Source organism: Setaria viridis, chromosome 8 (genome assembly GCF_005286985.2).
Source record: "Setaria viridis chromosome 8, Setaria_viridis_v4.0, whole genome shotgun sequence".
In the NCBI taxonomy this organism is placed as follows: Eukaryota; Viridiplantae; Streptophyta; class Magnoliopsida; order Poales; family Poaceae; genus Setaria; species Setaria viridis.
In genome coordinates this window covers 34,548,073-34,573,411 of record NC_048270.2, presented here as the reverse complement: position 1 = coordinate 34,573,411, position 25,339 = coordinate 34,548,073, and the positions used below count along the sequence as shown (strand labels likewise).

Here is a 25,339-nt window from a genome sequence, read left to right as displayed (position 1 = left end):
CATAAGAAAGTGTTCAAAGTTCGGATAGAGTTAAAAAATCTCATCATGCAAATGTCAGTTGGTGATTTGGATTTCAAATTACTTTTCTCCTCTTAGGATCCTCCTTGCCGTCGTTGACGGCACACAAGCCAGTGTAGTTGCCGGAATCGAATTCATCAGAGAAATCAATACGCTCGAGCATCTCGTTAAGCTCTTGCTCCATCCACTCCCTGGCCTGCTCTCTTCTCCGCGATCAACTTGTCAGGCACCTCAACATAACCCTTCTCCTTCAACTCGCCACGGACCCAGTCCTGGAACTCGATGAACTTCGTCTTTCTCGCCTGCGGCTTGAACTCTGCAGCCTCACGAATCGACTCCCTGGTCTCATCGATTGCCATCGTATCCTCCTGCAAAAGGAGCTGCAAGCTCCCGTCATCGTCGTCGGGCATAGTGGGGTGCTCCCAGGACAGGATCAACTCGACCTCCTCCTTCGGCAGACGCGTCATCCCCTTCACATGAGGTGAACGGTCTCTCTCTCAATCGGAGAAACCCGGCTTGGCCATGGCCATGGCCATAAATAACCGTCAGCAGACACGGCGCTGCGCGTCGGCGGCGGCGGCGGCGGCGACACGATGACTCGAGTTGGATCTGGACTTTTCCTCCGACGAGGCCGGAGCTTTCGGGTAAGTAGGCCAGCGTTGTGGGCCTGGGGTGATAATTGAACAGGTAAGCATGGGCCTCCAACTCTAAGCCCATAATATAGATTGGCGAAACCAACGGGCATTTATTTACTCAAAAAAAGAATCAACGGGCATTGTATGTAGCCGTGACGGAATGTACGTAGAATTCGTGATTTTTCACGGTTTTTTCACACGTATGATCTTTACATTATACAAAAATGGAACATTTCTTAGATGAGAAAGACCTACTTTTACCCCCAAAAAATATATACTTTATGAATTGGAGCTACGAGTTTGCTACATTCAGGAATTTTTTTCCGGAAGAAAATGTGCATAATAAAGAAATGTGTAGTGGAGCCGGCTCCCTTGTATATTCCTCGCGTTTAAGAACTTTAGAAAAAAGGTGGCCCGTCATGAGTCCATCCCATTATAAGGGTGTTTCATCAACTCCAGCAAAGACGCCCAAAATCAAGACCATCAATCAAATGTCTAATGGGGGCTGGTTGCATTTTTTTTATCTCAAAACTTGCTCCTACTCCAAGAATAATAGCTCTCTATTTTTTTTTCTCATAACATGTGGGACCCGTTCGTCAGTGAATCAGCATTGTTATTTTCTTGCTCTTTTTCTTCCATCTCCTTCTCTCCACGCCCCTGCTATCTCTTTTTCTTACATTATACGCCTCTGCTCGAGTCCGATGGCGCGCTGAGCAGAGAGCATCCGCTCATGTTTCGGTGGGGCAAGGTGGAGCAGCGTGCGGGTGGCTCTTCCTCGCATCCAGCATGGCGAGCGTCGGTCCGGCGTGGTGTGCATGGAACTGGAGGGGAAGCAGCGGTGGCAGCGGCGTTGAGGCGCGGTAGGAGTGTGAGGTACGGTTGCAATGGAGCTCAAGGCTGTCGCGGCTGAAACTCAGGTTTGGGTTTGGGTTGGGTCGGACCAAAGTGAAACCTATGATTTGTGTGTACTCTTCGGATTAGGTTGGATTTTTTTTCTAAGAAAAATTAACTTGTGTCATAAATATCGGCTAGCCGCCATTACAAAAATAAATGAACAAGATCACTTAAGCCGATCCACATCGGAAACAAAGAAATATAATATTAATATTGCTTGAAATAATGATTATTCGCTGTTTCGTGGAAGGGGCAGCTCACAGTTGTGGACATTGAAAACACGAGCTGCTATTGACCCTTTTTCAGAACGCGAAACATACAGTTCAGATCTGAGAACATATCACGCTTTTACAATCAATTCCGCGATCCACATAGAACATTTAGCAGCGACATCCCATTTGATGTTACATTTGCAAAAAAAAACCCTCCTCTGTCTTCTCCTCCACACCTCCTCTACCTTCCCCTCCACTCCTCCGAGTCCGTCCGCCGGGCAAGATCACTTAAGCCGATCCACATCGGAAACAAAGAAATATAATATTAATATTGCTTGAAATAATGATTATTCGCTGTTTCGTGCTCACAGTTGTGGACTGAAAACACGAGCTGCTATTGACCCTTTTTCAGAACGCGAAACATACAGTTCAGATCTGAGAACATATCACGCTTTTACAATCAATTCCGCGATCCACATAGAACATTTAGCAGCGACATCCCATTTGATGTTACATTTGCAAAAAAAAACCCTCCTCTGTCTTCTCCTCCACACCTCCTCTACCTTCCCCTCCACTCCTCCGAGTCCGTAGTAGGTGGCGTATTTGCAACTCGGAATGTAGGCAAATTGCAACTCAAATGATTGGCTATATACAACTCCAGTTGCAAATTGCGGGATGGTATTTATTGAACTGAGTTAGGAACATCCCAATTTAATGCGAGGAGGGTAGTAGGTGTCTTACAGTATTTGCAACTAAGAGTATGAGTGTACGACCGATTGTAATTCGAACCATTGGCTGGTTCCGAAAGTAACTGGCAGAACGACTTGTCCTAGTGGTATGGCTGCGTTTCCTAGTACGATTCCGTAGAAGGGTGAGTCTGTTGGAGTGAGCATGTCCGTGAGGTCAAGACACATTTTTCTTAGTGTTTTAGCGAAAATGACGTTGAGTCCGCTTCCGCCGTCGATGAGTGCTTTTGTCAGTTTTGAGCCTGCAACGACAGGATCGAGTACTAGGGGAAATCAGCCTGATTCTGAGAAGTTTGTCCATTGGTCCCATCTGCTGAAGGTTATGGGTACCCCTGACCATTTAGCGGTGTTGGATCTGTTGGTTCGATAGCCATGATTTCCCTGAGTACTAGTTTACTGGATCACTTGGATGCGATACCCGAGATTCCGCTAAAGATGACATTGACTATTTTGGAGGCGGTCTGGAAGTCGCCTTCTCCTTCTTCATCTTTATGGATTTTGTTTTTGCCTTTATCTTTTTTCTTTGCAGTGATGTTACCCCATTCGTCAGGTGTTCGTTGCTTGCTAGTAGGGAATCAATGATGGCTTTCTTCACATCTTTGGACAGCTTCACTAATTTCTTGCTTCCCTTCATGGCCTTGTCCACCATGCACAATGTACCATAATGGAGACAACTCATAACCTTACTTTTGCGCCCAAGATTCTCGAGGAAACAGTACTGCCCAAGTCTGCCCTTCCATGGGCGAAACGGCTTCAACATCAAGAGAAGACGTATGATCATCTCAGAACAACAGCTTGTTTGCAAAAATGGTGCGGTGACGTAGCTCCGTAGCAGAGCCACCTTGAACCAACCTGAGGCCATGTACAGGTACAGCTGGTATGCCTCCAGGAGTGCCAGGACAACAGTTGTGACTATGGTGGGGTAACCCAGTTCGCCACGTGCGAATAAGTGGGTTTTTGCGCCTGTCGTGCAGACTGGTCACTGTGAGCCACGAGCATAGGGCAATCATGATGACAGGCAGACAGAGAGCCAGGTATTTACCCTTTTGGTAGAGGTAAGAGTACCTTGTGTAATACATGTCATGGACAAAAACAAGCTCCTCCTCAATGACCCTGAAGACCCGCTGCTCATCCCCGGCGAGCAGGCCTTTGAATACGAAGTCATGGGTTTTCTCAAGCTCTGCCTCTGAGAGCTTGAAGCCAGCAAACCTGCGGTTGAGCATCTTGGAGAGAGCCATAGAGAGGCACAAGTCCTTGAGCACCTTGCCCTGATCACCAATGCGCAGATTCCCCTCGCACTGCCAGATCTGCTCCACGGTGGTAAGCTTCAAGTCGTCCGGCTTCTTGTACCATGGTGTGTGCCCAGGCTGGTTAACGCAGTGTTTCTCACCAGCGACCATGTACCGGTAGCCTTCCATGGTCACAGGATCGAAGGCCACCAGCTTGTTGTCTATATGCTGGATGTATTCGGCGATCACCTTCACGTCCTTGCCGTGGTAGGACTTGCTCACCATCCTCATGGAAGCTATCATCAGATATGACTTGAGGACGATAGCAACCAGGATGGCTAAGAGCGGGTACCACAGGTAGTTCGAATTCGAATCCCACTCCATGTAAATGCAAAACTTTAGAACGATAAACACCACGATGAATCCCTTAAAGAGTTGTTTGACGTAGATGCTCTTCCAGTTGTCGATGTCATTGAGGCGGCAAGCCGTGAGGCTGTCCGTGCTGGTGAGGAGCAGAAGCAGGCCCACACGGTGAAGTCGTTCAAGAACAAATAATTGGTAGACTGCATCAGCCTAATGGTAGACTCCCAACACGATGTGATGGAGGAGACCGTGGCTCAACCACCGGCGTAACGGACCCAATATATGCAAGAGGAACATGGCCACCACGGCCACGAAGAACAAAGCTACCACGTAGTCCAAAGATAGCATATCATGACGTAGCGAACGTCGTAGCAAAGCATCAACTTGGGGAGTGGGACTTGGTGCCAAAGCCATGTCGGCAGTAGCCACGGTTTTCTCCACCAGAGGAATCTTATCAGGGTGGGAGCCCTAGTTCTCTACCTCACCACACAATGAAGAGAGTACACAGTTTGGAGTCCTGGAGAGCCCGGCCTGAGGCTGTATATATATAGCGCATAGAATGAAATCCTACTGGTAAAATCACGGTAGACCACAGTTTGATTGCTACTTTTATTTCTAGCAAACTAGCAAGGTGGCTCCCGCAAATTTCCCACAGTTTGACTTGTTTTAAGATTTATTCCATTTGCACAGAAATATCAAGCAAAAGGACTAATTATGTGCATTACTGCATACCAGCTTGAATGTAAAACTTGATTTGTTTTTTTTGTTTGATTTCATGCTTTTTTTTTTACTTCCTGGTTGTGCATACTGATATTGTGAGTTAGATTTTGCTATGCTATTTGGCTAACAAGGAATGGTGTCTTTTTTTTGACAAATAGCAATCAAAAAGTTCTATATACATTCTGGTTATGTAAATATTTAGTCTTTGGCTTCGAATTTTAGTTGAAATGAAATAAATGTTAAAACAAGTCTAGCATTGGTATCACTGGTAGAGAACTCATCTTCCATGCGCCTCCTTTTATCCCGGTTTAAAGGTGGCCTGTGACGAAGGGGTCTTAATCCCGGGTCAAATACCAATCGAGATTAAAACTCTCCTTTAGTCCCGAGTCAAAAATCAGCCACCCGTAACAGACCCTTTAGTCCCGGGTGAAAAAATCACACCAACCGGGACTAAAGAGTCCCCCACGGGTGGGTGAAAAAGGACAAAAGCCCTCAGATCCTTTAGTCTCGGTTTGTATTCAGAAGTACTTGATCAAGTTCATTGAGGAACACGATTTTGAATACGTACTACCACTACGGGAAACATTTAAAATGCCGAGTATTTTTTATTTGCCGAGTGCATTATATGGGGCACTCGGCAAAGGAGGTATTTGCTGAGTGTTTTAGGGGCTTCGCCAAGTGCCCCCAGGCACTCGGCAAAGTTGTTGTTTCCCATAGTGTACCCCTGTCCAAATATAACTCATTTAGACTTGAACATTCTACAAAGGTGGCCAGATGGGCAAGAAAATGACCATGCTTCATTACTCTTCACTCATGGAAAAAAAGAACACATTTATTTGTGCAATTTAGCAAGGGAAAAATAGACAAAAATTTGGCATAGAATGAGGATGACTGAGACGTGGTTTTGCACTACAATTTTTTGTGGTAGCGTGGGGAAGAAAACACAACTGTACTTGATATATGCTGACTTGGTGAAGTCATGCAGGGATTGCATGCTTACGTCACCCAATGCATGCGTAATAAAGTTGTGTTGTTCTTTATCCTTCCATCTCAAAATCACGGGGCTGCCACGACACACGAACAACGAACGCGGGTAAACTTTAACAAGTGTGTACTGGGCCAATTAGAAACATGGTCATTACCATCTTTGTATTTGAAGAATATTCTTCGATTCTTCTTAGAGAAAGTTTCTTATTTCACACTCGAAGATGAGTTAATTCATTTCTTGAGCGTGGAAAAATTTTCCTTCCAAATATGTCACCAACTTCGAACTTTCATTCCTTATTTGACATTTCCATCACTTATGTTAGTTAGTTAGGTGAAACAATCTCCAAATCACCTCCAGAAATCACGAAACTTTTTGTAGGGATACAACAAACGAATATTAACCCATTTTGATATGAAGGACACATAAACCTTTACAGTTTTAAAACTAAAATTCACCAAATTAGGCTGCTTCTAAAATTATCTGAATTTTGATGGCATCAACACACTTTTGAAAATTATAAGAAAATAACTAATATTTCTCACATCAGATGCTAGAACTTATTAAACTATTTCCTAGCAAAACTTACATAGCGAATTTAAGCAAAATGGATTTATCTTCATTTGTTCTATTACCAAAAAAAAATTTCATGAATTTTGGAGATGATTTGATGGTTGTTTCGTTCGACTGAAGTGACACAAGTGTTAAAAATATCAAATAAGGAATAAAAGATAGGACTCGGTGTCATATAAGGAACACAAAACTTTTCAGTAACAAACAAGTGTGAATACATGAATGAACTGGGTAGTCGTCGAGATTTTGAGGATTGCTACACTTTTGTATTTTCTTAGATGAAGAAATGTCAAAGCAAGGAAATTTACATATATACACCCGAATCTCCTACAACAACTTGAAGTTGTGCTCTACTTCAAAAGCTTAGAGAAATTAAGAGAGTTAGGCTTCTTTCCCCACTAATATACTTCCTTACAAATTGTAAGTTGTTTTGACTTTTTAAAATACATAGGTTTACTATATATATTGATATAACGTATATCTAGGTGCATCATAAAATATATATACAATGTCAAAACAACTTACAATTTGAATCGGAGGGAGTCAGATTTAGTTTATGGAAACCAAGACAAAGCAGGATATCCCAAGTTTATGATATTGTTTGGATCAGGGATTGCTAGGATTGTGCGTCACCCCACCCAAGGAATTAATCGGGTTCTTAAAAAAAATTTAACAACTCATCCTACTTTGGCGTCGTTAAATGTGTACCATCTTCATGTTCTGGCGTCAATGGCGGCTGTCCATGGCTGAGGTACGAGTCAGATCAACGGTGAGGTGGCGAGTGTAGCATGGAAGAGAATGGTGGATTGAATTGACATTGCGGTAGCTCTGACCGACGGCGAGCAGCTCGGGTTGATGGTAAATGGTGGGTGAATGAAGCACAGACGGGCGCCCATGGTGGTACTGCCTCCCATCTTCTCTTGCGATGGCCAAGGCCACATTCCTCCACTACTGAGTCCGCGTGCCGGTCTCCCTCCTCATCGCTAACCTCCACTGTTGGAGCTAACAGCTAAGGCCCATGCTAATGGTGGTTCACGGATTGAAAACAGCTATCCATCCTCTCTCTCCTTATCCCCACTATGAAATATATAAAATAGAGGTGACACGGTTCCCTTAACCAAGCAAAAAGAAGGGATCATCCCATCCTAAAAAACTAGAACAAACAAACCATCTTGCTAAGAGTTTAATTAAATATGTATTTTCTCTATCTATTTGTCACACGGTATCTGACAAGTATTTTTATGGTGGCGAAAACAACAGTGCTACTGTTATCTTGACTCATGAAGTCAACTGAACACTAGGACAAAGAGAACCATCTCGTTCGCAAACCAAATACAAACTAAGAGTTTAAATAAATATGTGTTTCCTTTATTTATTTGTCACACGGTATGTGACTAGTATATTTCTGTGGTGGCAAAAAAAACAGTGTCATTGTTATCTTGACTCGTGAAGTCAACAGAGATCATGTATATTATTATAATGTAATAATCATTTAGAGACATTTCGCTAAATGTAAATCCACGATCTCGCTAGCTAGTGGTCGACATTTCATGAATATTGCTGCCTTTTATATTTACACACATATACAATTCACTGAACGGAGACTGTGTGCATGCGGCCTTCTTGGACGTTGCCAGCTTGTGCGGAGACTAGAATATTGGCGGTCGTCGGATGGCAAATTCCTGTCAGGTCAGTACGTGTTAGACAAGACGTGAAGACGACGATGGGTTGATTCTCTAGTACCTTGAATGTTGGGTTGCATATGAGAAAGTCTATTCAATGACAATGAGTACATTTTCTGATGTTGATTGGGATGGTATTGTCGATAGTGGAAAATCTACTGGAAGGTTTGCAATATTGCAATATTCTTTGGTCCTAATGTTGTATCTTGGAGTGCTAGAAAGCAAGCTACAGTTTTAAGATCTAGTACTGAAGCAGAATATAAGTCTATGGAAAATGTTACTGCATAATTGATTTGGTTAGAACCTTTGTTGCTTCAACTTGGAGTAAAGTGTTGGGGTGCGCTTTAGGTAGACTAAGGTTAGAAATCCCATGCATGTGTAAAAGAGGACCAAAATGTGGTCAATGGACTTCTTGGTAAGGGTTAGGGACTCGGTTATGACACCTAGGTGCATCGTTGTAATATTCCAGGGACCCCATTGTAATATTCAACCCTACTGATGGAAAATGTATAAACAACCTCCTCCTCCTCCCTATTAATAGAACAAAGGGGTGGGAGGAGAGGACTTTTGGCCATTTGCTCACTTGGCTTGTTCTTTCCTTCTCCTCTCTACAACCTGTTCGGGGTTCCAAATCCCAACGTTGGCGCCCACCGTGTTTCGGTACGAAATAAAATTCACGATCACCATAAGAGACAAAGAGATTATAAGTTATCGGAGCAAAGCTAACAGCCCAATTTGTGTTTTGCCCAAAGCTACCCCGATATCCCAAAGTGCCTTAAGCTGGCAAACTCTCCCGAAGTTGCTCGGCACCCCTACTGAACAAGAACAGCCGAGCCAAGCTAACAAGAACAGCCGAATGAAGCTATTATAAGAACCAGCTAGTGCCGAGCGAAGCTATTTGTCAACCGCTTGCTGCCTCGCGAGGGTCCGAGGGCCATGCAGTTCAGCCTGCCCGAAGTCAAGTGCTGGTCCAGTACTCGTCAATTGCACCCCCGAGGTCACAAGCATCTCCGCATGCAACCACATGGCACCGTACCATCTACAAGCACTGCATCGGCTCTACCATCGCATGCAACAGCAGGCAACAGGCACATGCAACAGGCATGCAACAAGCGCACCATACTGGAACCATGCATGTGCCTTCCCGAAGCTAGCTGCCCACCAAAACTGTCGGGCTGCTCCACCCTCGCAGCAGCAACCATCGAAGTTGCCAAGAACCTCGCAGCAACCACTTCGCAGGAAGAACCTCGCAGCAGCAACCCTCGAGGTTGCCAACAAGAACCTCTCGGCTCGTGGCAAGAATCCTCGTGGAGACATGTATGGCGATTACAGGTGCAAAACAACCATCGAAGGTCGCGTTCCTCCTTTCCGTTCAAAATGCTTTATCAAGGCACCAAGCCAAAACCTTCGGAGGCTGATTAAGGCGATTTAGGGCTCTATTCTGTTGCGTGCTCAAGTTTCAATCAAAACCACCCACAAGTTGGCATTTTCTACAACCATGAGACATATCATTGCATATGCAAGCACTTCATTCATATGCATCAAAGCATGCATCGAATCATTGCATTGCATGGATGCATTACTTTCATGCATGAATCGTATCGATAACAAGTCGCAGCATGAGTAACAAAGCCAGATACAACAACAAGTTGCAACATTAGTAACAAACTCAGATGCAACAACAAGTTGCGGCATGAGTAACAAAGCTAGAAGCAACAACAAATTGCGGCATCACTCACAAACCTAGAGGCAACAAGAAGTTGCCAAATCGAATTTACATTTCTATAATCTTCCATTAACCTCGCAAAATTCTTATAGTAAAAAATAACCAAGAGTTGTGAATAAGAGACCCTACTCTCTCATTTATTTTTCTAAACTCGAACCAAGGTTTTGTCAACTTCCTTCCCTGTGCTTACCTCTGAATTACTAAGGTTCGATGGAACCAAAACCATTATGTCAAACGTCAGAGTCAAGCAATATGACAGCAAAGTTCTGAGGCCGGCCAAAATATTTTCTACTCAAACAGCAAAAGGTCAAGGCTCGCCACCTCAAGAAGGAAAGCAGCTGGACTTCGTTCATAATTTTCAGTGTGCACAAGAAAGCCAACCTCGCATGCGTGCACAAGAAAGCTAGGCGTCCAGGATTGAAGTTGTTCCTTGGAACAGAAGTTGTTCATAAGCAAGAATGCAAGAACATCAGGCGCCAGACAACAACGGTAGGTGCTTATCACCTTTGCACAGCGGCCACGCAAGGATGTCGGATCGCAAGTCAATTTGCATTCGTAGCCTCGGCATGCTAGTGAGGCTCCAAAACAAGATCGTGAAAAGGCTTTTACACCGGCAAAAGCAAATGAGCAGGTAACTGATCAAAGTTGTGCAGCGGTCGCGCCGCTTTATCTCCAAACGAAGCTAAAAAGTCGAGACCCGGCATCAAACCAAGCATCAAGAAGCATGAAGCCAAAACTACGAAGAGCCAAGCACCATGCAGTTTCTGCTTGCCCATACCTGACGCGAGGTTGCAAGCCAACTTTGCTCACACCAGCTTCGCACGCGGCAGCTTCGCTTGCGCCAGTCTGGCTCGAGCCGGCCTCACGGCACGCGGCAACCTCGCTCACACCAGCTTTGCACGCGGCAGCTTTGATCGCGCCAATCTCGCTCGCAATGGCCTCGCGGCACGCAACAACTTCGCTCACACCAACTTCGCACGAGGCAGCTTCGCTCGCACCAGCCACGTGGCAGCGGCAACCTCGCTCGTGACAGCCTCGCTCGTGCCAACTTCGTTGCAACCTCGTGTTCGCAAACAGGTTAAGAAGCCCGTGAGCCGATCCCTTGCAAGCTTGCGGCCATCACGGACCTCAACGCACTAGTAGAGAATTGGCCTTTAGTCCCGGTTGGTAGGGTGCAAATCTTCCAAAAATCCATCCGGGATAAACCAACCGGGACAAAAGACCCCCTTTTATCCCGGTTGGTAATACCAACCGGGATAAAACGAGTCACCACGTCAGGTGCTGCAAAAAAAAAAAGAAATCCTAGGCTTCCAGGAGGCCCCCCACACGCGAAATATGCACGTGCGCGCTGCGTGGGATTCGAACCCACAACCTCCAGCCTCGCGTGTAGCTTCCTTGCCATCCCACCTACACACCACATCTAACTATATAGGGGATGCTATCCTTTTGTATTAACTCGTGGGGATCCTTTTATCCCGGTTGGAAACACCAACCGGGATAAAAGACCCCCTTTTATCCCGGTTGGTATTACAAACCGGGATAAAAGGGTTCGAGGAATTTAGTCCTCTTTCAGTCACCTCGTTGGGGACCCTTTTATCCCAGTTTGAAACACCAACCGGGATAAATGACCCCCTTTTATCCCGGTTGGTATTACAAACCGGGATAAAAGGCTCTCAACCCTTTTATCCCGATTGGTGTTACCAACCGGGATAAAAGGGGGATCTTTTATCCCGGTTGGTATTTCAAACCAGGATAAAAGGCCTCTCAGGGTCTTTTTTTCCCACTAGCCTTTGCAACCGGGATAAAAGGTCCCGGTTGGTGAGCCCCCCCCCCCACCAGTGACCGAGCTTTAGTCCCGGTTGGTGAACCTTTTGTCTCGGGTCAACTTTAAACCGGAACAAAAGGGGCGCATCGAAAGCCAATTCTCTACTAGTGACGGATGGCTCAAGTTCCCGAAGCTAACGAACACTCGAGGCTTCTGAACTGCATGGCAACGTACATTTGCATGCGTCAAGCAAAACGCGTTCACACTTGTACAAACTATGCATGCATGCGCTAAAACTACTACTGCCAGAACAATCCGGCTAACTCTCGCGAAGCTAATAACGGCCTGCCAAACTGGCGAAAGCAAGTATCTAGAGGCATCGGGATGCAGCTAACATGCTAAGTTAATTTGTCACATTGACATGCGAATCCGATTACCCAACCCACTGTTAATGATATCCCTGCTATACTAACCTATCTCAAAGGTTTGGGTTTTCCGAAAGGATTAGGACAATCAAGGGGCTCAACCTTGGCATCACCCTCAACTTCGCCTCCACTACATCGACTTGAGGGGCTCACCCTCGGCATCGCCATCAACATCGAGGTAATCACCAACTTCATGCACAACTTAACCTCGGCCCTCGCTACTACATCAACTACTTCGACTACTTCCACTACATGCGGAGCTTCTCCCACTAACACCAGCCAAGAGGGGCTGGGGGTGTACTGGAAGACCGGTCCATCCTAGTTGCATTGCTTGGTGCCCGCGAGAGAAGGTCCAAAGGTGTTGCACTACTATCGACGATGACTACTTCGACAACATCGGCTTTTGAAGCAAGCCCCGATGATCGAGGTTTAGAAGTAAAGCCACATGCAGATCAAAGCTCATCGCAGCCAAGAGCCTTAGTTGTAATTGGGTCGCTTTTAACAGGAGCAACTATTAGGTCTTGTTGTGCCGACCAAGACCGAATAGTTGAGGGGCTACTATTGGGGGTGTGCCTTAGGTAGACTAAGGCTAGAAACCCCCTACCTGTGTAAAAGAGGTCCAAAATGTGGTTCAGGGGCTTGTTTGTAAGGGTAGGGACTCGGTTATGACACCTAGGGGTATCATTGTAATAGTCTAGGGACCTTATTGTAATATTCAACCCCACAGATGGAAAAAGTATAAACAGACTCCTCCTCCTCCTTATAAATAGAACCAAGGGGTGGGACGAGAGGATTTTTGGCCATTTGCTCACTTGGCTTGTTCTTTCTTTATCCTCTCTACAACCTGTTCAGGGATCCAAATCCCAACATAAAGTTGACACAACCACCTATCTTATTGTGTGATAATTTGGGGGCCACATATCTTTCAGCAAATCCAGTCTTTTATGCTCGTACAAAATATATAGATATTGATCTTCACTTTGTACAAGAGAGGGCTGCCAAGAAGCAATTACAAGTCAGATTAGTATCCATTCATGATCAAGTTGCGGATGGTTTTACTAAAGCTTTGACAGCCGGCAAGTTAGAAGACTTTCAAGCACAATCTAAATCTGAAGAAGAAGAGAAGTTTAGATTGAGGGAGGATGTTAGAATAGAATATCTTGTGTAAATAGTTCCAACTACTTTGTCATCCTTAGTTGATTCGGATACTTAGAGGTAGATTTGAGATAAGTCTTTGGTAAACAGTATCCGAGTCACGTACGATGACGAGATCTTGTATATCACTTGAGCGGTTGCTCCTATATAAACATGTCCCCGTGGTGAGCGAAGATAGGCAACCATATTTCCTCCTTTTCTTACAGAACTGAGACGCACCCCATAACATCAGCCAACCTATCATCAACACAAATAAAAAAATTAAAGCAGTACACGCGTACGACTCTTCGTCATATGCGTGCAAGTTGTTGTTCCATTTGCCACTTGTGCCCAAGGTAAAGATGTTGATGTGGCGGCCCTGAATGAACGAAGGACATACGACATGGCCCCACCTATATATGTTCCAAGCTGCAACCACATGCTTTTAATGTTGTCCAGTAGTGAACAAAAGGCAGATATTCCTTAATATATTAAATAAGGACTCCCCTTCAACGCTGGGAAATTGACATCTTTGGTCTCTTGCTTGGCCTACTTTTGGTAGTTCGCTGGCAACATGGTTTCAAGGAAACCTCAGTTTATATTTTATTCGACCCGAATTTTCTGAGGTACATGGCAAGTAGACCGAACACTCATCTTTCCACGCAGTTTTAGCGTACTTCCAAGATGGTGTTTTCAGTGGTACATGCCCGGTCGAGTTCAGCAAGGTACATATGATATTAAAAATACGTTCTCCCCGGCTCCAAAAGCAACTCATTTGATGAAAAAGACCATGCTTAATGTCTCACTCGATTCTTTTAACAACTATAATACATAAAGTTGATTTCAGCTGAATGCATGCAGGTCGATCTAGGTTGATTTCAGCTGAATTGATTCCGTAGCAACCTTGCTCTGTGGTTGCGACCGCCTCTGATCATGATACGATATCCTTTTGCATGAGTGCATATAGGGCTGTACTTAGGTGCCACTTTAGGAAGTAGTGTTAGGGTCTCTAAGTGGGCCACCACATTATAGTGTTAGGGTCCCAGCATCGTGTAATACCTATTTTACCTATGCCTGAAATGGGGATCCAATATACTCAACAAAGAATAAAGGCTTCCCTTCCGCAAAGAGGGAAGAGGGAGGAGACCATATTTTCCCATAACACTCGGTCTCGTTACAAACATGAACGCAAGAATTCCTATCATGGCGTCTTCCTCAAGGTTGAATCCTCAAGAGGGGATCCCCGACCCTTCTGTAGTAGTAGGGTCAATCTCTCTGCTGCAACAGGACCTGCTCAATTGACACACGAACAGATGCAAACTGAGAGAATAGTGGATTTATGCTGCAATGGAGCTGCAGCGTTTTTGGTTTTCTTCCCCTTTATTTATGTAACATAACTAGCGATCCTAAGCCATGTGGTCACCGGATAACCTAAGACGCGCGCGCGCGCGTCCAACAACCTGAACACGCGCTCTTCTCAACGAAACTTGCAGAAATTACAGACTCCGACCCTGACCAAAATCCTACAAGATCACACAACATCCTTTGGCAATATACATGAAAAGAGATACAGACTCGACAGGCTAACTCACACATGGTATACATGACTGTAGGCAATATACATAGGATGTTACAACTTACAAGCACAGGTTGATATATATATGGAGTGTTACTTGTGCACTGGTTGGACAGATCACACAACATCCTTTGGCTCTATAGGTCCTCGCTTCACCACACCGGCATGCGTGAGCAGCGCCCAAAGGTGCGTGATGAACTCCCCTCCTTTTGCAAGAACTTCCAGGTGCTCCCGAGCATCGTCGGATGGCGAGACATACAGCATCATCTCCGCCCAGAAATGAGATAGCACCTTCCACCGTGTATTGAAGTCTTGTATGTTATCAATCAGTTGCCTTGCAAGGTGAACGCCCTGCACAACAAGCTTTTTTTCATCACCAACACAACCATGGGTGTTAATTTCCATTAGTATCTCACACCTGCCCTCGATCTTCTTGTTCTTGCCCTTGATCTTCTTGTCCTTGGCGTCTTTGAGTAACTTGCTTGCTTCGTCGATTGACTGATCAAGTATGGATTCTGATATGAAGATGTGGTCGGGCATGAGGTTAGGTGCAAAAGCAAGGAGATGCATGCAGTACTTGGATAAAGTGGAGGCCGTTTTGACAGCGTCTTCTTCTTTGACTTGCTTATTCAGCTTCTGCTCGCACAGGGTTGTAGCAATGTGCCAGACCACAATGGTGCGAGCCACCGCTCCGTCAGTAGTACTAGCATCGCATGCCCATGAGAGAAAATTGACGCCATTGTTTTGCAGCGATGTTACCCCATTCGTCAAGTTGCCGTTGCTTCCTAACAGGGAATCAACGATGGCTTTCTTCACATTTTCGGACACCTTTTCTGATTTTTTAAGTCCATTCTTACTAGCCTTGTCCAGCAGGCGCAGCGTAGCATAATGGAGACAATTCCTAACCCTATGTTTGCGGCCAACCTCCTGGAGGATACAGTACTGCCCAAGATTGCGTTTCCATGGTGCAAACGCCTTCAACCTCAAAAGAAGGCCTATGATCAACTCAAGGCAACGGCTTCTTCGCAAAAATGGTGTGTTTATGTAGCTCTGTATTAGTGCCACCTTGAACCAACCTGAGGATATGTACAGGTAGAGCTGGCATGCCTCCAGGAATCCCACGACAACAGTTACAAATGAGGTGGCAGCCTGCACAGAGTTACTCTCGGAGTACTTGACGAGCAGATAGGTGAGCCACGAGCATAAGCCAAGCATGACGATGGGCAGACAGAGGGCAATGTATCGACCCTTTTGGTAAAGGTAAGAATACCTTGTGTAATATAAGTCATGGACAAAAACAAGCTCTTCCTCGATGACCCTGAAGGCCCTCTGATGTGGCTTGTCCCCGGCGAGCAGGCCTTTGAACACAAAGTCATGGGCTTTCTCATGCCCCGCCTCTGAGAGTCTGAAGCCAATAAACCTTCGGTTGAGCATCTTGGAGAGTGCCATAGAGAGGCACAAGTCCTTGAGCACCTTGCCCCGCTCATGGACCAGCAGCCTCCCTGTGCACTGCCAGATCTTCTCCACGGTGATAACCATTAAGTCGCCCCCCTTGTAACATGGTGTGCAACCAGACCACCGCTTGATGCAGTACTTCTCGCCAGCGACGATGTACCGGTAGCCTTCCATGGTCACAGGATCGAAGGGCACCGCCAGGTTGTCCTTGTGCTGCTGCTGCATATATTCGGCGATCACCTTAACCTTCTTGCAGACATAGGATTTGCTCACCATCCTCATGGAAGCGATCCTCACATACCCCTTGAGGATGACGACCAACACGATGGCATACAACGGATACCTGTAGAGAAGTTTGTTGCCGTAGATGTTATTCTCAAAATTTGTAATCCTCATAATGATTACCACCAGCCAGAATCCCTTAAGGATGTGTTTGAAGTGGATGCTCTTCCAGTTGTCGTTGTCGCTAAGGCGGCAAACCGTGAGGTTGTCCGTGCTGCCGAGGAGCAGAAGAAGGAACACTGCCCACACAGTGAAGTCTTCGTAGTAGAAATTGGAAGATTTCATCAGCCCAACGGTATAGCCCACCAGCGGATAGGAGAGCGTGTAGACTCCCATCACGATAGAATGGAGGAGCGTGTGGCTCGACCGCCGGCGTAAGGAACCCAGTACGTGCAGGAGGAACATGGCGAGAACGGCCAGGATGACATAAAATTTTACGCTATCTGCATTATCTTTAAGGCACTGATCTTTGGTATAGGGACTGGGTGTGGGAGGACTCGGTGCCACATCCATGTTGGCTGCAGATTTGGTTTCTGAAGGCTCTGTACACTTCTCTACCTAGCTCACTCCAATGGAATGTACACAGTTTGTGTCCTTGAGAACCCTGAGGCTGTATGTATATGTAGGGAAAAAGCAACGCCCGGTGGTTGTTGAGAGCTATAGAATGTGTGAAGTTAAGCAACACGGAAAAGTATACGGATAGTTTCGTTAGAGTGACCATGACTAGACATGCCTTTTGGAGGCTATATGGAAGCGTGGAAAAAATTAAACACAGCGTGAATTATTACCTTATATACATTGATTTGGTGACGGCATATATGCTTACATCACGAAACACATGTGCATGTGTAGTATTTTGTGGTAAGTACTTATCTTGCTTCGAGGGTATCATAAAAACTGCTATGTGATGGTGACTCGTACACTTGAGCACTTAATTTCGTTCTACTGCGCCGGCGACTGGAAAGCCCAGAACTCCCATCCGCCATAGCCAGCTTTGAGGTTTTGCAGATAGACACCCGGTCTATTCTGTAATCCTTAGTTTCTTCTTTGTGTCTTGGTAAATTTGCTGATAACCCCTAGAAGCTTAAGATTCTTTGCAAACTAATCGAAGCCGTGACTTTTAGTAGATCTAACCCTGAGCCTTATCAATTTTGTGAGCACTATTTATAGTGTCTTATAAAACTTCCTTGTTGGCCCCTGTCACCTTCGGTTAATCACGTTTAGACACCTGCGGCTTGTTTAGCAAATAGATTCTACGTTTTAGCTCCGTTTCAATCGGTTCTTGTTGTGTTAGATTCATATCAACTTAAAATACGTGTTAGAAGCAATTTCAATCATATTCCCTATTTTGTAATTTCTTTTAAATACTAAATATGATTAAGTACTTGCATAGTTGTTTTTCTAATTAAAATCTAATTAGAGTTTAACCCCGTGTTTTCATACTAATGTTAATTTGACTAATGTTGTTGGATTTATAAGCCCAACAGTCCACCAGGGAGTTACCCAAGTGGTTGATTTGTAGGTGGAGGAGGTTGCGAAACCAAGAACTCGAATGTGATCGTGAGAACATAAGAGACAATAGGATTTAAGATAAGTTCAAACCTCCGGAGAGCAATACCCTACATCATGTATGCTTGGTGGCTTGTATTGCTTCGCGTTGGTGTGTGGTTTGTAAATTGATTGGGTTCAGATGCTAATAAAATTTGACCAACTAAAAATACCTAATGCAGTCAACTAATCAACCTTTTCCTTGTTTAAGCCTTGCATTCATATGTTCCCCACACTCACTGAGTATTACAAATGCTCACCCTTGCTATAACCAACAAATGCTCACCCTTGCTATAACCAACGTTACTCAGAAGAAGCTGCTATGAAGTTGTTGTGAAGATCGTGTTGAGTTCTAGGCATACGCAAGCCCCGATCGATTGCCTGTGAAGTTTGGAACCTTCGTTTCCCGGATTAAGCTGTAAATCTCTGATAGACTCTATATCTTTTCACGTGATATAGTTACTGTTGTTCACTAATGATGTCACTATATGTATGAAACTAGATCCTGACATAAATATAGGTAGCACTTGGTTTTGTTTCAAAACCGGGTGTGACATGCCCAAACCATGTCGGCAGCAGCTATGGTTTCCTCGCCCACAATCTTATCAGAGTGGGAGAGCCCTAGTTCTCTTTCTCTACCTCACTCTAATGAAGGTATCAGGGTACAGTTTGGAGTCCCGGAGAGCCCTGAGACCGTGTATATATATAGCTTTAGAAAAAGCATCACTTGGTGGTTGTTGATCCGGGGTGGGGTGGGATGGGCGAGCTGTGTAGATAAAACCATATGGTCTGTAGGCCATTGAACTGTATAGGATGAAATCCTTCTAGTAAAATCACGGTAAACCACTAAAATTAATTGCTACTTTATTTTTGAGCTCTTGCTAGTTTGCTCAGTGGAAGAAATTAACATTTATTCCATTTGTTTGACTTGTTTTAACATTTATTCCATTTGTTTTCTTCTAATGGAAGAAATTATATTCAGTGAACTCAAATGCCTAATGCATGCATCATCAGGGCACAATGGAGGCGTACTACCGAGACAATCGGTCGTGGCATGACAAGTCTAACTCTCCAGGGCTGTACAAGCAAGACGACTACCGCAATTGACTAGCTTTGGTCATAGGGCCCGCCATGATTTGTTGCTTTTGTCGAGGAGAACGACTCTTACAGAGTTGGCCGCCATTCTATGGCAGTTTGTGTGCGGGTTGCTACCAATCAAAATAAGTGTGCCCCTTTCAAGCTTTGCAAGATTCTATGCTAGGTGGGGATTTAGCTACTGTACGCTTTACTGCAGTGTTGTACTCTAGCACAAACTGGTCTCTTCCTTTAATGTTAATTGTCTGTTCCGTTGACCGACCTGGAGGCTAATTCAAGCTTTCGATTCTTGCAAATGGAAATAATCACACAAAGTTGATGTGCATTTTTCACATAACTGTATCATCAGATCTACATTTGTTTGGAGGGTTAAGTGGCAAAGTGGGTTATTTGGTGTAAAAAAGACTTTCTGAATACAAGGCTTCTTTTGATTTTTCCAATGCAAAATGTGTTGATTCTTCTTGTATACCTCTAATATATAATTACTTCAGCTTTAAATTTGCAGACACTTACGTGCATGCGTTAAATGTTCAATTTTATAGAAATCCAGTCATGTTAATAGTTAGTTTTTTCTTGTATTTGGATGATAAGTAGTTTTTTTTTCTTGTTCATTATGCCAAGGTGAAATATATCCTATGAAAAGAGAATGGAAGGAATACTTTCTCGGTGAAGTCACGAGAGATATTTTTAGTGAAAGAATAATCATTAAGCTTACATGCCTTACGGCCTTAGTAATTATTCTTTGGAAAGTGGTCGAAGAGATTGCTACATTTTTAGACAAGTGCGAATCCACGTCCTGGGTAGTAGCTACATTTTTAGACAAGTGCGAATCTGGTTTTGTTTCTTCCTTAGCCGAAGAATGAAATTCCAAGGAAGTCTGTATCGGTGCTGTGGACATCGTCGTCAAGACGTCGACCGTACGGTACCTGTCAGAATCTTGTACTGCTTGTAAGTATTCGCCACTTGACAGAGTTTTGCGCTGGTCGTCGCCCGGCAAATAACCTGTCTGATTCGTCCTTTATTTTGTCCAGTTACAGTCGATCGGATTGTGGCTATAGTACAAGCTACACTACAGCATCACAGAAACAGACTTGTTGCTTCAAAATTTAATATTGTTGACTTCTTCCCATTGACTAGGGCGCATTATGATTCCAGAAACTTGAAATTTAATTTGTAGGTTTCAATCAAAGTTTTAAATCACCAGCTATAGCCGGAGATAACTGCTAGACAAGGTAGAAGCTAGGATATGCAATTTTTAGCGCTATGCAATCGCATCAGCTATTTGTCGGCGATATCCAGCGATAGCCTCTATAGCTGGCACAGTTTAGCTCGTATAGCCGCTATAGCTGTCCTTTGAACTGGTTGTGTATCAAATTTGAACTCGTATGTGTCTATGTGATGAAGAATATCATATCATGTATGAACTATTAAGCATTTAAGCTATGATCTGATGTGGTTTAGTAAGACTTTGAACTATCTGTCACTGGTTATTTGGTAATTGGTATTTGTAATGTCTTCATCTTCTATATTTATTATGTGTAAAATTACCTAATGCTTGATATTTTTTTTCTCAGCCGCTAAATGGCTTAGGCCTGCTATAGCCTTTCTTAGCCTTTAGGAGAGGCATCCTCTAAGAGGCTTAGCCCGCTATTTAAAAACATTGGTTTCAATATGCATGTCTAGCATTCAAAAGTAATAGCAATATTTTTCTATTTTACGTATCTTTCAATATGTTCTTAATTTGCAACAGTACACCGTAAGAAAAATTAATGCTTCAAATTTATTTTTTTTAAAGACATTTTCAAACCTGTAAATTTAGAAGAAAATGGCGAAGGAAGTGTATTCATAGGGACAGTGCAGGGCCATGGTAGCACTCGCTAGTGTAGTACTATCGGCAGCAGCCGCTATGCCCTGCCGGCCGGCGAGACAGCTGTGCGGCTCGGCCTTTTGGGCCTTGTTGCACAGTTCGGTCAGCCCTTCTGTATTTTTTTACTTTTATCCATTTCTTTATTTCCAAATTAGAAAATAAGAGAAACACCCCCCACAAATGGACAACAATAGGTTGCGCTACACAAATATACATAGAAGATAAGCAGCTTAACACCGACACAAGAGAGAGTACCACACTACATGCACATTTCATAGTACAATCAACTCAACAATGGTAACAGTGAATATACACAGGGATAGACTAATCTTGACACTGACCATGCTCCATGCATGCTTAATTAGCTTGCAACAGAACTTAAGTCTCCGCTGGCTATTGCCTTCACTTCCTTAAGTTCCTCCACCACCTCAGCCATGGTCGGTCTCTCATCCACGTCTTCCTTGAGGCATTGGACCGGGAGCCTACTGATCCTGTCAAGACATTCCATGTGATGATGTGATCGGGCATCATCATCACCAGACAAGATCTCTTCGTCGTACAACTTCCTTCCATTGCCCTCCTCCTTGGACCTGATGAAGTCTATGTAGAGGCTATTGTCCCCGTACTTGGCCGGCTTCCTGGTGACGAGCTCCAAGAGCACCACACCAAAGCTGTAGACGTCGCTCTTCTCCGTGAAGCGGCCAGACTTTATGTATATTGGGTCTATGTAGCTCATGTCCCCTGACACACACCACTTGGAGTACCTGCTGGCGACGGACACGAGCTTCGCCGACCCGAAATCAGAGACCTTGGGTGTGAGGTTATCGTCGAGGAGGATGTTGCCGGACTTGATATCGCCATGGACGTGGTTGTGGCAACCGTGCGAGTGCATGTAGGTAAGAGCTTCCGCTGAGCCAATGGCAATGTCCAGGCGCACTGGCAAGGACAGAGGGAGCGTCTTGCCGGCGCCATGGAGGACGCTGTGTAGGCTGCCTCTGGGGACAAACTCGAAGACAAGCATGGGAACGTCTGTCTCGAGGCAGCACCCGACGAGGCGGACAAGGTTTGCATGGCTGATGCGGAACTGGAAGGTGATCTCGTTAACGAACTCCTCCTGTGGAAGAACATCGCCTTTCGCAGTGGAGCACTTAACGGCAACCTGTTGGGAGTCATCGGTTACCCCTATGTAGACCTTGCCAAAGGCACCTTCTCCGATAGATTTTTTGTAGCCGTTTGTGATTTTCTTCAGTTGACCCTCCGTGAAGATGTTAATGCCCATGCTCTTGAGTATGTCACCGCCGTTTCTGTCGAAAAACCTCCTGTGCTTTCGCCTCTTTACCTCGAAAATTGCGAAAGTTGCTACGACGGCGACAACAATTATTACTGCAGGCATTACACAGGATCTGTCGTCAGCCATACAGTTACATGAAGACCATTTGTTCCTTAGTTTTATTGGAAATTATCTTATGAATCCATTCCTCATTTTTCTTGCATATATAAATTATGTGGCCGTTTTTTTCTATTAAGAATTTCACCTAAGAATTTGTACGTCATAACACTCCTAGAGAACTGACTTTAGATCCCACCCCCTTTAGCCTCGGTTTAATTTCGGCCCGGGAGAAAAGGGGCTGCGCCACGGTAGGCTGGAATGGGACGCACGTTTACTCTCGGTTCCTTTTTTGCAACCGGGAATACAGGCCATCCTTTAGTCTCGGTTAAAACGGCTAGTTTTCGGGCACCGACAGCACCACCCTTTACCCCCGGTTAGAGCCACCAACCGGGACAAAAGATCCAACCTTTTTGTCCCGGTTGGAGTTACCAACCGGGATAACCGTTTTACTCCCGGTTGGTAATTCAAATCGGGACAAAAGGTTATAGCTTTTGTCCTGGATGGATTACCAACCAGGAGTAAACACCAACCGGGACAAAAGCTCTAATCTTTTGTCCCGGTTGGATTTACCAACCGGGATAAAATCTTATCTATAGGAGGGACCACTCCTTTAGCCCGAGCCACTCCACTCTACAAAGACAGAGAAGCTCATCCTCTCCATGGCACCGAAGCAAGTCTAGGGGAGGTGCTGCTAAATATTTTTCCTCATTTCCATGGGGATTTCACTCATCCAAAGTATTGTGAAGGTTAGCTACTTCATGCTCCATTCATTTATTGTTGTTAAGCTTTGTTTTATACTTTATAGAGGGAGAAAAATGACTTTGTTTGTTGTTAAGCATGTAGAGGATTTGTATTTATACATGTTTTTGAGCTACAATGTGATGGATATTTATAAATTAGCCATATAATTTGTAGGTGTAATTTCATACTTTAGTACTTTTCAGATAGAGGTATGGAATTAGCCATTTTTAGAATAAGTAAATATGTGGGAAATATTGAATTTTTTAATAATTTAGTTATTTGTAAATTAAATATGAGCTAAATAATTTATGTATTTATATGTAAACTTTCAGCAATATTTGAGTTTGCGATACTGATGTTGGAAATTATCAAGAAGATTCTTCCCAAGAATAATGAATTGCTATCCACAACACATGAAGCTAAACAGATTGTTTGCCCTCTCGGATTAATGATAGATGATAGTGATGCAGTAAAATAATTATTTAAGAAGGTAATATAACTAGTGTAGAATTAATGAGTCATTCAAACTTATTGTAAATATAATTGCTAATTAAACATATTTTTGCATGTTTGAAATATGTAAAGTTTTAATTTTTGCTTCATGAAATCCAGTGAAACCCGGCGAGATCCGATGCCTACAAGTTCCACCCGGTAAGAATAAATTTCCAAATAGAAGCAAAAAGAAATAGTATAGAATTTATGACTAGTTAAAACTTACTGTAAACAAACTTGCTAATTTAATATATTTTTGCATGTTTGAAATATGTAAATTTCTTATTTTTCGCTTCCTGAAATCTAGTCAAAACATAAATAGAATAAATTTTCAAATAGAAGCAAAAAGAAATAGTATAGAATTTATGACTAGTTACAACTTATTGTAAAAGAATTTGCTACTTTAATATATTTTTGCATGTTTGAAATATGTAAATTTCTTATTTTTCACTTCCTGAAATCCAGTGAAAACATAAATAGAATCAATTTCCAAAAACCGGTAGGGAGATGAAAAACAGGAGAAGGCCCCCATTTATCTCGGTTATAAAGTAAAACCGGGACAAAAGGGGACTTTTCGATTCCCGCCTGGAAGTACACATTTATCCCGGTTGATCAGAAACCGAGATAAAAGGAGGGCCTTTTATCGCGGGTGATCATAAACCGAGATAAAAGGGGGGCTTTTATCTCGGTTTGTATAAGAAACCGGGGTTAAATTGCCTTTAATCCCAGTTTCATTTACAAACCGGGATAAAAAGTGGGGTCCAGTTTAAAAGTTATAGCGTTTTCTACACCCCCCCCAACACTTAGCAAAATTTCACTCGCCGTCCTCGTCCCGCCCATCGCCAGCCTCCGCCGTCGCCGCTCCCCGTTGCCGCCGTCGGCCCATCCTATTCGCTCGCCTCTTCCATCTCTGTCACCGCTGCCATCATCTTCGCCCGCAATCATCGCTGGCCTCCTCCTCCGTCCCCATCGCCGCCGGTGGCGCGTCCATCCCCATCGCCGCGACCTCCGCGCGTGCCCCTCATCGCGTGCCGGCGCCACCTCCGCCCCGTCGTCGTAGCCGTCCCCGTCGCCGCGACTGCCGTCGCCGCGACTGCCGTCGCCAGCCGGCCGGTCGCCTCCACCATCGTCGCCGCGCGTCCTCATCGCCGTTGCGCCCCCCTCCAACTCTGTCCGTCCCCGAATTAATTTTTGAAATTTGGTAGATTACATAAACAATAAATTTTGTATACATTTAAGCCTTGTTTGGATCATTGCAATTGTTTGTGGAATATAGTTGTATACTTCTAATTAATACTTAGAAATTAGTTGAAATTTAGTACATTTTGTATATTACATTTTGTATGTTACATTTTTTATATTACATTTTGCATAGTACATTTTGTATATTACATTTTGTATGTTACATTTTTTATATTACATTTTGCATAGTACATTTGTATATTACATTTTGTATATTTCAAAAAAAATTGTTGAAATGAATTTTTTTCATGGTTGTTCTATATATGATTTTATGTAAAAAGTAGTTGAGAACGATGGCCGACGACGAGGCCAGAAGGTATCTAATGGAGTGGATTATTGCTGGTGATAGTAGTTCCAACCTTCCCATAGTGTACACCAATGAAGAGGGTAGCCAAGCAGACATGTTTCTCAACCTGTCTACCGATGGCAATGAAGAGCCCGAGCCCCAGCAAAATGTTACCATGGCAGAAGGTTCCAACGAGGTATATATCATATTTAAACCCTCTCTATATATAATATATGATGTTATTCATTATTACTATGT

The 25,339-nt window shown here is 44.0% G+C and overlaps 2 protein-coding genes across 2 annotated transcripts; both read right to left on the bottom strand.

The window, feature by feature from the left end:
• Positions 1 to 14,443: 14,443 nt before the first annotated feature.
• Positions 14,444 to 17,037, bottom strand: LOC117866409 (uncharacterized). Its single transcript, XM_072295779.1, has one exon. The coding sequence runs from the start codon at positions 16,931 to 16,933 to the stop codon at positions 14,801 to 14,803; it is 2,133 nt and encodes a 710-aa protein (XP_072151880.1). The 5' UTR covers positions 16,934 to 17,037; the 3' UTR covers positions 14,444 to 14,800.
• A 4,236-nt stretch (positions 17,038 to 21,273) lies between these two features.
• Positions 21,274 to 22,385, bottom strand: LOC117834563 (putative wall-associated receptor kinase-like 16). Its single transcript, XM_034714112.2, has one exon. The coding sequence runs from the start codon at positions 22,345 to 22,347 to the stop codon at positions 21,292 to 21,294; it is 1,056 nt and encodes a 351-aa protein (XP_034570003.2). The 5' UTR covers positions 22,348 to 22,385; the 3' UTR covers positions 21,274 to 21,291.
• Between the last annotated feature and the right edge of the window lie 2,954 nt (positions 22,386 to 25,339).

Coding starts and splice junctions, on each gene's coding strand:
- LOC117834563 (XM_034714112.2), bottom strand. CDS start 22,347: ATGGCTGACGACAGATCCTGTGTAATGCCTGCAGTAATAATTGTTGTC.
- LOC117866409 (XM_072295779.1), bottom strand. CDS start 16,933: ATGGATGTGGCACCGAGTCCTCCCACACCCAGTCCCTATACCAAAGAT.